This window comes from Colossoma macropomum, unplaced genomic scaffold (assembly GCF_904425465.1).
Source record: "Colossoma macropomum unplaced genomic scaffold, Colossoma_macropomum, whole genome shotgun sequence".
Lineage (NCBI taxonomy): Eukaryota > Metazoa > Chordata > Actinopteri > Characiformes > Serrasalmidae > Colossoma > Colossoma macropomum.
In genome coordinates, this window is record NW_023494944.1 from 1 (window position 1) to 14,169 (window position 14,169).

General features: G+C 38.8%; 2 protein-coding genes across 2 annotated transcripts in view; both read right to left on the reverse strand.

Moving 5' to 3' along the window:
* Positions 1–912: 912 nt before the first annotated feature.
* On the reverse strand, positions 913–4,569 carry LOC118800621 (essential MCU regulator, mitochondrial-like). The gene is made up of 3 exons (XM_036560888.1): positions 4,280–4,569; positions 3,244–3,386; positions 913–1,135 (listed from the first exon to the last, which is right to left on the reverse strand). The coding sequence occupies exons 1-2, from the start codon at positions 4,442–4,444 to the stop codon at positions 3,252–3,254; spliced, it is 300 nt and encodes a 99-aa protein (XP_036416781.1). The 5' UTR covers positions 4,445–4,569; the 3' UTR covers positions 913–1,135; positions 3,244–3,251.
* Positions 4,570–6,634: 2,065 nt separating this feature from the next.
* Positions 6,635–14,169, reverse strand: part of LOC118800618 — a 73,631-nt gene continuing 66,096 nt past the window's right edge. Inside the window, exon 20 of the mRNA XM_036560885.1 lies at positions 6,635–9,772. Within this exon, the coding sequence (XP_036416778.1) occupies positions 7,815–9,772 (1,958 nt within the window). The 3' untranslated portion in view covers positions 6,635–7,814. The remainder of the gene's footprint in view (positions 9,773–14,169) is intronic.

Below are 14,169 nucleotides of genomic sequence, written 5' to 3' on the forward strand. Positions count from 1 at the left end.
TTACCAAAAGCAAGCAGTCCAAGACTACACTGTTGACGTGTATTCATGTGACAATAACATACCCATTTAAATACATACAAGTACGTTTAATAAATCATGTTTTTTCAGTTTATAGACTAGTTTTAGGTCATCATATTCAAAACAGAGAGCGAAAATGACTTTAGTAGCCTTTTTTTGCATAATTTTTTCACTTCTCAGTCCATTCTGTCATGTATGTCTGTGTTTGTGCAGGAGAAGCAGGAGCTGAGTGAGTGCTACAAGGCCGTGTATGTGGAGCTGAGTGGAATAAAGGGGCTCAGTGATAGAGAGATTACGTCTCTTAGAGAACACCTCAGACTGACCAACGCTGCCCTGGAGGAGGAGCAACTTCATGGCAACAGCACTAACCAATAAGACACAGAATGGATGCTTTTATCAGCCCCCATCTTTAACATGGAGATGCAAATATATTTAATGTATTTGATTCAAAAATGTACATAATTTTCACATTAATAAAAAAATAATACATCAGCACTGTTACTGCTTTGCAGTTTACTGACTCTCAGCAATAACTGTGCTGATGTAATTTATATATTCATGTGGGAATCATTTACATGTTTGTCTCAAATGAATTCAGTGCAACTTTAAACAACAGGGGGCACTGATTTGTTTACTGATGGAGAGACCAAGCTAGTTTTCCAGATTTAAAAGGAACTTATTTTCTTATTTGTCTTTATTTGAAACGTTTAAGGATACTGGGCATTAAGCCTTCCTTATTTTATGATATAATTTGACTAAATATAAATAAATTAATTTAAAAACGCTTCTACGAGATCCTTTGTGGGCCATTCCATTTTTAAATGAATTAAAGCATCGTCTGGTAACTCAATATAAGAAAAGGTCAATCATGTTAAGAAAAGAAACACAGCCAGCAACAGTCAAGACGTTTTATTTCATCAAAACAAAACTGTACATGCAAGCATGAGTGAGGCTGAGCAGGGGTTGCCTCACATTTAAGATTAAAAAGCAAAAAAGTAAAAGTGAACTTTGGATGTTCAGCTGTAAACGGAAGGTGAAGGGGTTGACACATTATTGCATAGATCCCTCCTTAGCGTTGTCTTCTCCAATACGAGCACCTCTTCATTTGTTCTTCAAACTATAATGTAAGATGAACATAATGTAAGAGAAAATATGAGTACAAAAATATGAGTCTAGTTGTAAATTCAGCAAAGCAACACCAAACAAACATGTATCTAATACAGCCATTTAGATTCAAAGACAAAATGACTCATTACACCCTTAAAATGTTCTACAGGGTTTTTATTTTATTTTATTTTAGTGAAAGCAGTGATTATATTTAGAACCATGACAACTCAAAGAACCATCTGAATGCTTGAATGGTTCTTTGCATGGTTACATTGTTCTTCTCCACAACAGAGAACCTGTAAGGTCTGTTTAGGTCAGAGGTAAGAAGAGCCATTTTGTCCTTTCAACAAAAATCAATCCGCCTTCGGAGCCACAACATTTTATGTCCATTTTATTAAAGTAACTTTTTACCTACTTGGCTAATATGTCCTAGCTAATGTCCAGGTATAGATCAAAAAAATGAACGCAGACTTACTTTGCCCTGCTTGAAGCTCTCTTTAAGCTCTTTAAGCCTGCTTTGTTCTGCTTGAAGCTTTAGTTCAGCTATAGCTGCTTTTCTCACATCTCCTGCAGGAAACCTTTCCTCATAAGTTAAATAGTTTCTTGTAAAATGCCTCTCAGCGTTCGCCTTTTTATGAGGCTGAAGTCAAGATTCTCATTCGCCAGCTTCTTGTTCTAATTTTCCTATTCCACCTTAAATAGCATAATCCAGCTGCTGCACCATTTAAGGTGGAACGGGAAAATTCAGACAAGAAACTGACTTCAGCTTAACAACTTTTTAGTGTTTGACAGTTTCTTGTTGCAGATTAAACGTATCAGGAAACCAGCTGGGGTGATTAGTCTATTCATCTCCAAATGATGGATGTTTGCCTTAAATGTCTCTCTTCGCCTTTTCTTTAGCTACTAGCTAGGGGAATTTGCTGTATTTGTTGCTACGGTGACCAGTAGTCTGCGCGCTGATCTTCAGGGTTAAAGGGTGAATGAGCAGTTCTACATTAACTCCAGCATTTAAGACCATTTTTTGCTACACTGTGTTGAACGATCAGCAGAGCTTTATTTTAGGGCATTAGAGGCAGGATAGCATGCCTCTAATGCGGATGAGTATTAAAGGGCCTATATCCCCATTTTTCTTGTATTTTATTTTTCTGCTGAGGTCCACTTGTGATTTTTATGTGATCTTATGCATCGAAAACAACTACAATTCATTTTACATGGACAATTTTCCTTAAGAATTAAACAGGCTGTCTTTTTGTGCCTTTAAAACTGCTGTATGTACATGAGCTCTGTTCTGTTTGACTGCCCTGTTGTGCCTAATTCAAAAAGGAGACTGGGCTGAAACACTTCTTATAAGTTCAACCTGAATAGGTGGGGCTAAACTGAAAAACAGTGAATTCAAAATTGTTTCTATATATGGACTGTATGTACTGGGGTTTTTAAACATTAACACATGTGCAAAGAGTACATTTAAGTCCTTTTATTTTAAAAAAAAGAGGACAATTTTATATTTTGTCAGCTCATAAAGTCATCGTCCACATTTCCTGGAGGTATAAGCCAATGTAAAGCCTACCTTCTGTGCAAAGGAGGGTGATAACTAGATAAATTTACTTACAATTTTGAGGGATTAGATTAGATTTTCAAATTAATCTATCTGTTACTCAGTAGCATTTTAGCCATTATCATTTTGTTACTAATTTTGTTTTTGGGCCTCCATTGATTATGTTCTGTTGGTTCGACCCCTGGCTGAAGGTACCAAGAAGTTCCAATGCAGTTCTAGAGGGAACTCTAGAGAGGTTTTTGAGCCCTGATGCTTTTTTTTTTAATATGTATACATATATTTTTTTACTTTTCTACTTCTACTTGAGTTATTATATCACTGAATCGTCAGCACTGAAGATTCCTGCCATTTGGGCATCCTTGTACCTTTATTTAAAGGAATACTTTGTTGTTTTTCAACCTAATCTTTAACTTCCACACTGAAACAATAATTTCAACGTATTTCCCTGTACTTTAAAAAGAACAGAAAACCTGTTTACTCAAAGCACACCTACAAGAGTAGCCAATGGGCACTTCACCTGGAGTATTCTTTTATAAAATCCAGATGAGGCTATCATTACTGACCGTGGTGTTCAGTCATCGTCGTCATCATCAGGAACGAAGATTTCATGCTCTTCCAGGAGAGCAGCAAAATTCTTGCTAATGCAGGTGCCAAGGTACAGGAACGGGACCACCACCACCGTCACCCGCGTCAGGCCAAACGAGGTCTGTGGAGGACAAAGAAAGCAAATGAAATGGATGGGAGAAAAATATACAATATGCTACAGAAGGTGTGAGCTGTTGGCTCTAGATCTCAGACTCATTACAGACGTGTGTTTTACACAGACGTATACCAGAATTTAATATTCTGAAAAGAGTCTGCTATTCATTTCTGAAACTGCCTGGGGAAAAATTTACATTATTTAATATGTATTAATTACTTGTATTACTTTGAGTCTATACTATATTATTTATTATATACAGTACAACATACGTTACCTCTAGTCAATTATATATTATGTATTACATAGACGTTGTTGTATATTATGTGGTAGAAGTTACTTTGGGCATATTATACATTATTAATGTAGTTTAGGGCCTGTTATGTTATTATGTATATGTATGTATATATACACACACACACACACACACACACACACATACATACATACATACATACATATATATATATATACACACACACACACACACACACATATCTTGCTGTGGGTCTATTATATAATATTTATTATATAAGAGGCGGTGGTTTAGGCCTCGCCTTTGCTATATCTGGATTTTTATAGATGCGTTTTCATTCTTTGTGTTAGACAGCTTCCCCAATAAATACGTCTAAATAAAATAAATAAGTCTAAAGGTAAAACGACTCTTGCTTACATGCCTACAAATCCCAAAGAAAACTACAAACAGATTCAGTATCATACTGAAATACAGTAGAAAATGACTTCCGTGTTGTATATGTTGTAAAAACAACACATGTTGATTGGTCCAAACGGATGTCAGTCAGCGCAGACAGACCTCTGATTGGCTCACAGGCGCTGGCTGAGGTCCCGCCCTCTGCAGTAACCCTGGGTGTTAGGCGATACTCAGACTAAAAACCCACCTTAGCCGGATTAGGCAGGACGGCGCCCGAGCTGGAGGTGACTGCGCTTCGACTGAGCGCCGATCCTTTCACACTCCGAGGGTTTAAACCCGCGTTTTTGGTGAAGTTCGCCGAGTTCCTGAGGAGTAAAGTCCGGATCGAGCTGCCTGCCGCCGTCAGCGCCATGGTTCCTGTATCTGAGCTGGGAGGGTTTGGAGGGAGGAGCAAACAGCCCGGGTCCTGCAGAACACTGTGTTCCTGCAGAACAGGAGGCAGCGGTTTCAGCAGAGAACTTGTAGAGATGAGAATTCCCACTCTGCAATGTCTTCCGGTTTTCGCAAACACCAGAGGGCGCTCCCGAGTGAGTCCAGAATGAATGGGTTGAAATGGAGCATTTGAGCAAAATCAGAGTTTATAAATGCTGAAACATTTTTAATGTAAAAGAATTCAAACATTTCCTGAACACAGAGCAGCATAAAACATTTTAACACCGATGTTATGTTTTAAGAGCTTTTAAACTCGAGTTATAGGAGTTTAAAACGGCGCCTCATGTACGTCCATGACGTCAGTGAGCGCGAACAACCAATGAGCTGCTCCGCTCGCCAATCAATCATCACGCTCTAGCAGTAAAGCCCGCCTCCTGCTGCCCAAAACCCGTTTTCTGTAGAAAAAGGGAAACAAACAGGTGAGATTTCTTTGTTTTTTTAGTGAAATCCATCCTCCTACTAAAACTAAAGGAAAGTTCTGGTTCAGTGATTAGAAACTATTTTAACTGTTTGTTTTTAGCCGTTGAGCTCCATTCACTCCCATTCATTGAGGACTCGCTCACGAGCGCCCTCTGCTGTTCAGCAGTGCTGTTTTTGATATAACGGGGGAAATAGGAAGCGGCCAGACTCCTCATAAACCGGCTCTGAGTTTCAGGACCGCAGTTTCAGGACTGCAATTCCAGGACCATATGGTTTTGCAACACTGCCCCCTAGCGAAGTGGATGACCAATGCTCCTTCCTGTCTACCTAACTACTTAGTTTTAAAGGCGTATTGCACCCAAATACTATGACTTTATGTAACTTACAGTTTTAAAGGCTTATTCCACCCAAATACTATGACTTTATCCGACTTACAGTTTTAAAGGCTTATTCCACCCAAATACTACGACTTTATCTGACTTACAGTTTTAAAGGCTTATTCCACCTGAATACTATGACTTTATCAAACTTAGTTTTAGAGGCTTATTCCACCCAAATACTACAACTTTATCTGACTTAGTCTAAAAGGTTTATTCCACCCAAATACTACGACTTTATCTGACTTACATTCTTAAAGGCTTATTCCACCCAAATACTACGACTTTATCTGACATACAGTTTTAAAGGATATTATTCCACCCAACTACGACTTTATCTGACTTGCAGTCTTAAAGGCTTATTCCACCCAACTACTACGACTTTATCTGACTTACAGTCTTAAAGGCTTATTCCACCCAACTACTACGACTTTATCTGACTTACAGTTTTAAAGGCTTATTCCACCCAAATACTACTTTCTCAGAATTGAACTTGTTTCCTAAGAGTTGCATTTTGTGTAATTGTGTAAAAATAAAGATACAATCAATTGCACATATTGCTTTTACAATCACTAAATCGCAACCAGATATTTGAGACACAAGAAAGGCTTTGGTGCCGTAATATTTATTTAATATATCAACAATAACAACCAACAAGATTCAACAAGATATAATTCTCCTCAATCACACACACACAAAAAAAAGCAAATGGGTTAAAAAGGGACATTTAAAACTGGGATGTTTCTCAACGACTCCTGCAAGAGAGAGAGCTGCGAGAAAACCTAATGTTATTGACATTTGATGTTTCAATTTCAATACTCAAACCCCACTTTGTGAATTAGGTTACAGCACTACCTACCAATGGAATGGTCTTCCTGCTTTCTTCAATTGTTTATCTATCACTCTGTTAAATTCCTCCACTTCACTGAAATAGTAAAAAGACAACACAATCACTGCTCGCTTAACAGAAATAACTTTGAAAAATGGTACATTAATTGACGTTACTACTTTTAAATTTAAAGCATTTACCAATATTTTATGGCATTATGTAAAAACATTGCATTCTCTACTCTTACCCGTGGTGATAACCTGGAGCACAGAGGAAGACCTGCTCAGCCTGCTGCAAGGCTAAATTCATCAGCACAGCTAGGCCATATGATGGCCTACCAAAGGAAAAAGGATCATTTTTTAACAATATTTTTTAAATATACTGTTATACAGAATACAGAACAGCAGGTCTTTGTACATAAGTCTGTAAACATTTTGACATAATGACTATTAAGAATGAAAACATGTAGTGGGGTGAACAGACAGTCAGGACAGTTTAATTAGTAAGATTATTTAAACTTAGTTAAAATGGTAGAACAGTAAGTATTAAGTATTTACACTGAAGACAAAAAGCTACGCTGATTTAATGCAGTGGACAGACAGATATGATACGGACATTCTTTTATCGTCTTTTGAGTTCTAATTAATGTGCTGGGTAGAATTCATTATCATAACCAGTATGGTAATAATTAGTATATGATACCTAGCCAGGTTAGCTAGTTAGGCTTGCCAAAACGGCGCTACGGTTCCAAAAAACCAGGCTGACAGTTTTGAAGAAATCTATTAGAAGCTAACAGATTACTGCGTATAGTGCCTTGACTATGTAGTTTGCTAGGTAACATTAACTTTGCTGTCTAACTCAAAACACGAGAACGTTTTAAAGTTAATTGTATAAAACTTGATTCACGTTCTGTTTTCCACGCGTTAAATGCGGTCCTTATATCCACTTCGCTAGGGAGCAGTATCGCGAAAACATGGGGTCCTGGAATTGCAGTCCTGGAACTGCTGCCTCCTATTCTGCAGTCAGACCCTACTCGTTATAGAAGCTTTGCGATTTTTTCACTGAAGTATTTTTATACAGCTTTAATTCATTTATGAATAAGGTTTTATATTTGCACATGTGTATTTGCAAATATATTTTGCTAGAAAAAATATAGTATTTAATACATAATACATGTGAACATTATCCATTTCATAATCATAAAATCCACACAAATGTTATTTTTAATTGAGTTCAGTCCGGAGTTTAACAAACTTGGAGTAATAGTTCAGAAGGAACTGAACTATTTGCTCAAACCATGAAAGTGTGTTTAAATGTAAATGCAAAACACAAGCGACATTTGGAATATATCCATTTCATTCCATCTCCTAAATTATACATCAACCGTGAAAATTGAAATAGTATGACTGGAATTATAAACTCCATATATTACTAATGAGCTTATCGAACACATATCTTGAAGGTGAAATTTTGGATACCAAAACTACAGTAAATAACAAGCTGAGTAAAATTAAATCATTAGTAACATTAGTAACATCAAATCGTCTTACCCAGACACAGCCAAAATACAAATGAAGTAATAAAATAGCGTAAAGAATTTTATGAACAATTACTGCCTTTTAAGAAGTATCATCATTTATCATGATCATGTTGTACAGCAAGTCTCACTGAATGGCACACTTTTCCTTATTATTTAGTTCGTCCAGTTCTTTTTGTAGTTTCTTCATTTCCTCAGTATTTTCAGCCTTGGTGCTTTTAAACAGATTCTCCAGAAGTTCATACCGTCTCTGATACTCTTTAATCAGCTTCTTGAAGTGTTTTTCTTTTTCATCATTGAACTCGTTGAACTGCTCAGCCTGCTTTCTGGCTTCATCTTCATATTTATTTTTCATCTCTTTCATTTTCTGATCATAGTTCTTTTTCATTTCCTCACGTTCCTTCTCCTCTCTCTCTCTTCTTGCTGTGTCTTCTCTCTCTCTCCTCCTAATCTCCTCTCGCTGTTCTCTCTCTATCTCCTCTCTAAGTTTCTGCAGTCTTTGCGTCTCTTCTTCTCTTCTTTCATCATCCTCACGTCTTCTTCTCTCCCACTCTTCCCTCCTCATTTTCTCCTTCTGCTCATACTGCTCTTTTAATTGTGCTTCCATTGCACGTTTCTTTTCCTCATTCTCTCTCTTGCTCTCCTTTCTCTCCGCTTCCCTCCACCATCGTTTCTCCTCCTCTCTCTGACGTCTTTCTTCTTCTATCTTCTTTTCAAATTCCTCTCTCAGTCTGTCTTGTTCTTCTTGTTTTGCTCTTAGCTCTTCTGCGTGTCTCTGTTTTCTTAGACAGTCCTCTTCCTCCTGTCTTTTCATCTCTCTTTTCTTTTCTTCTTCCCATTCCCTCTGTTTATGCTTTAGGTCCTCTTGTATCTCTTTTTTCTCGTGTTCAGCCTCTTTTATTTTCCTCTCCCAAATGTGCCTCTCGTTCTCTTCCTCTTGTCTCCTTTTTTCCTCTTCCAGATCTTTCCTTTTACGCTCTTCCTCCTGTCTCTTTCTCAGCTCCTGCATGGTACGCTTCTGTTGATTCATGAGAATTTCTTTGTCTTGTTTGTATCTCTCTTCTCTCTTTTTATCCTCCTCCTCTCTGTCTCTTAACTGTTTTTCAAATTCAGCTCTCTGCTTTTGGTTCTCTTTTTCTAACTCATTAATTCTGTTTTGCCATTTCATCGTTTGTATTTTTTCTTCTTCTAACCTCACCTTGTCCTCCATCTCCTGTTTCTTTTTCTCTTGTTCATTTTTTTCTTCAAACTCTTGTTTGAGGGTTTCCATCTTTTCTCTGAACTTCCTCTCCATTTGGCGTTTTTCTTCATCAGCCTTTTGTTTTTCTTCCTCTTGTCTTTTCTTCATCTCTTCCATTTCTTTGCTGTATTTGTTTTTCAGTTTCTCCTTTTCAGCTTCAATCTCTCGCTCTTTCTCTTTCAGAATTTCGTCAATTCTCTTTTTGATGGACATTTCTGCCTCTTCAAACATGCTGTTTGTGAAGTGCTGACTTGACGTGTTTGAGTTTATCATCATTTCTATCTGTCCTAAAAGTTCAGAAACTTGGGTGCGGTTTTCTTTTTCGTTGTTATTAAATACTATATATCTGTTTCCACAGTCTCTGAGCAGCTTGTTGATTTGTTCAATGTTACTTTCCTCAATGACTTGTTCTACTGACTTATTTCCCAGCTTATCTCCTCCAGTGAACAGCACTATAGTGAACATTGCAGCCTTTGGACCAAAGGTGTTTTTTATCAGATCTAAAGTCTCTAATTCATCTTTGGTGAATCTTCCCAAACTCAGCACAATGAGGAAAGCGTGGGGCCCGGGTGCTAACAGTGAGAAGCACTTCACAATTTCTTGCTGTACGTCTTCATTTGATAGTGTGGCATCAAAGAGGCCTGGAGTGTCAACAACAGCAACCGACTTCCCATGAACCTCTCCAAGTCCTTTCTGACAAACCTTTGTCACAGAACCCAAACTGAATTCACTTTTAAATTCATCTCTCCCCAGGATGGTGTTTCCAGTTGCACTCTTTCCACTTCCTGTTTTTCCAATCAGTACTATTCTTAAGCAACTGGAAACCTGTAGTGCATCTTCATCACCTGAAAATGACATTAGAAGAAGTTACACATTATTTTGCAAAGGGTTGCTAAGATCAGCTCAGTAATCACAGTTTATCATCTACAATTAAGAATTAGTATCACAAAAAGGGTCTGAAATGGTAAATATCACATGACATATAGTTAAATTATTAACTTTTTGCAAAACTGTGCTTCAATTATACTTTAATAATTACACATTTTGCCCAATCAGACTCTAAATTGCATCTTAAATGTTAAATTGAGCTAGTTACAGAATGACTGAACTGAGCTGAAACATTAACTCATTGTGAATACAACAACAAGAATAGTATTTTATTTATAATTAAAGATATGTAAATTTTGGGACCTCTCTGGTGGAAATGTGCAAATTACATGCTATGTGTGGAAGAACATTTTGTGACACGGTTGATGATTGTGAGTGTATTGAAAGAGTATTCAAAGAGAACTCTGTCAAAACTTGATGCGTGTCTTCTGAGGATGTGAGTGAATTATCTGCTATTGTCATCATATCTTCATCAGTATGATGTTGATGCATTTGAGACCTAAACATCGAGCCAGGCCTTCTTTTTGAGTGTGTGCATGTGACGTTAATAAGTAAAGACGTATGATGTGGTCTGAAAAACTGTGAAATCTGACCAGACACCTACGAGTTTTAAATTGATAGGCTTGTTCGTCTCAACCTGGCACTGTGCAAATCTGGTTAGTTTTTGGGGTCTTGGATCTGTCCCAATAGTGTGTCACTATGACACACACGTTTATAATCTCGCAGGAGTGAGGCAGCTGCAGTTTTCTGAGCCAGGCACAGCAGTTGCTCACCACCTGGCTGTGTACACTGAGAGACAGCTTGATGTTGACAGAACTTAATCCTCATTGGCTAGGAGCTCCGGCCAACAACCAGGGTTGGGTAGTAATGGAATACATGGAATGGCATTAACAGAAAAGCTACCTGTATTCCATTACAGTTACAGAAACAAACACAGATTGTAGGTGCATTATAAAAATAGGATAATTACAGGCAGAATTACATTACAATCACAACCATGCAAGCCTTTTTCTTTTCCTTGAAATTCACCATTCTGAATGATAAATATCTTGCATGAATTGTGTAGATTTGAAGAGTTTTGTGAAGAGGGGCCTGCAACCAGCAGAGAAATCTGAAGAACAAGCCCCCTCACAAGGAGGAGTTCATGGTCTTTTGTTCAGTCAATCTACAGAAAATGTATTAAGTGCTGTATTTCTTATTGGCAGAACTAAGATATTCAGTGTTTTCCAAAGATATCTGAAACAGGAGTTTGCCCTGGTTTTGCATTATGCCTGATTCTACAGCATCAAAAACAGGACATAAGATCTTTTATTCCTGTTTGCTCCAACATAAAATTCAATTGGAGCTATCTAACTTTTGCTAACCTGCTGAAGTGATTTAATATTAACATTAACTACAAGAATGATGCGGAACAAAAGGATAATGAAACATAAAAAGAGCCTTGCAAGCACTGTGAGGGAATTCCCAGTGGTCACTGCTGTGGCTGGATACACCCCCTCCCCACCATGCGTTGCTAAACTAGCACTAGCAACGTTAGCTACACGTCAGCAAACAACAGTCTCTCCATCCGGAGGCTATGATCATCGTCACAGGTGAATTCAATCAGACTGATCTATGAAGGTCCCTTCCAGATTCAACCAGCATGTGTTCCATCTGACCAGAGAAACACGCTAGATCATGTTTACATGATCACACAGGATGTTTACAGTGCCAACTGTAAGCCAACTTACTATACTTCATATTATTATTATCATAATTATTATTATTATTATTATTATTAAGTTGGCTTAGAAAAGCCAGGTAATGTTGTTCATACCGCGACCCTAGCTGGACTAAGCGGTTAACGATGATGATGATGATGTTGTTCGTAATCTTCTTAATATTATACAATCAAATTCTGTAATCTGTTCATACAGTTATTGATGTACAACTACTAAATTTTGTAAAAACATTCCTCATATGCAGGAACAGCGGACCTGATCGTTCAAAGACAACATTTTTCCACTGAAAATTAATGGTGGAATGTTCAGAAACATTTGCTCTAACTGCCAGAAGTGATGTCACACACACACCACACACACATAACACACACCACACACACATAACACACACCACAAACACATAACACACACACACAACAAACACATCACACACACCACAAACACATCACACACACATAACACACACCACAAACACATAACACACACACCACAAACACACAACACACACACACACACCACACACACACACACACCACATACACCACAAACACATAACACACACACACAACAAACACATCACACACACCACAAACACATCACACACACATAACACACACCACAAACACATAACACACACACCACAAACACACAACACACACACACACACCACACACACACCACATACACCACAAACACATAACACACACACAACAAACACATCACACACACCACAAACACATCACACACACATCACACACACACCACAAACACATCGCACACACCACAAACACATCACACACACATCACACACACACCACAAACACATCACACACACATCACACACACACCACAAACACATCGCACACACCACAAACACATCACACACACACCACAAACACATCACACACACATCACACACACACCACAAACACACCGCACACACCACAAACACATCACACACACACCACAAACACATCACACACACATCACACACACACCACAAACACACACACACACCACAAACACATCACACACACACCACAAACACATCACACACACACCACACACACCACAAACACATCACACACACACCACACACAACAAACACATCACACACACACCACACACCACAAACACATAACACACACACCACAAACACACAACACACACACACACACACACACCACATACACCACAAACACATAACACACACACCACAAACACATCGCACACACCACAAACACATCACACACACATCACACACACACCACAAACACATCGCACACACATCACACACACACCACAAACACATCGCACACACCACAAACACATCACACACACACCACAAACACATCACACACACATCACACACACACCACAAACACATCGCACACACCACAAACACATCACACACACACCACAAACACATCACACACACATCACACACACACCACAAACACACACACACACCACAAACACATCACACACACACCACAAACACATCACACACACACCACACACACCACAAACACATCACACACACACCACACACCACAAACACATCACACACACACCACACACCACAAACACACAACACACACACACACAACACACACACACACACCACATACACCACAAACACATAACACACACACACAACAAACACATCACACACACCACAAACACACCACACAGACCACACACACATAACACACATACACACTCACACATAACACACACCACAAACACATAACACACACACACAACAAACACATCATCACACATACCACACAGACACACACACCACAAACACATAACACACAACACAAACACACCACACAGACCACACACACATAACACACAACACACCATAAACACATCACACACACACCACAAACACACCACACACACCACACACACATAACACACAACACACCATAAACACATCACACACACACCACAAACACACCACACACACATAACACACAACACACCATAAACACATCACACACACACCACATGCATGCCACAAACACACCACATACACAAAACACACATACCACACCATACCACACAACACACCATAAACACATTACACACACCACAAACACTTCACACACACACACACACCAGACACCCTACACACACATAACACACCAAATACATAACACTCACACTACAACCAAACAACAAACACACCACACACACCACACACCACAAACACAACACACAACACACATCACACACACCACACACACCACAAACACAACACACCACAAACACAACACACAACACACATCACACACACCACACCACAAACACACCACACACACCATACACACAGCAAAAACACATGACACACGCCACAAACACAATACACACACACCACATACACATAACACACACACACACCATTCCACACCACACAAACCACAAACATGTAACACACACACCACAAACACATCACACACGCACACACCACAAACACATCACACACGCACACACCCCAAACACATAACACACACCACAAACACATCACACACACACAACAAACACAACACACACACACCAAACACACTACACACACATAACACACCACATACATAACACTCACACTACAACCATACCACAAA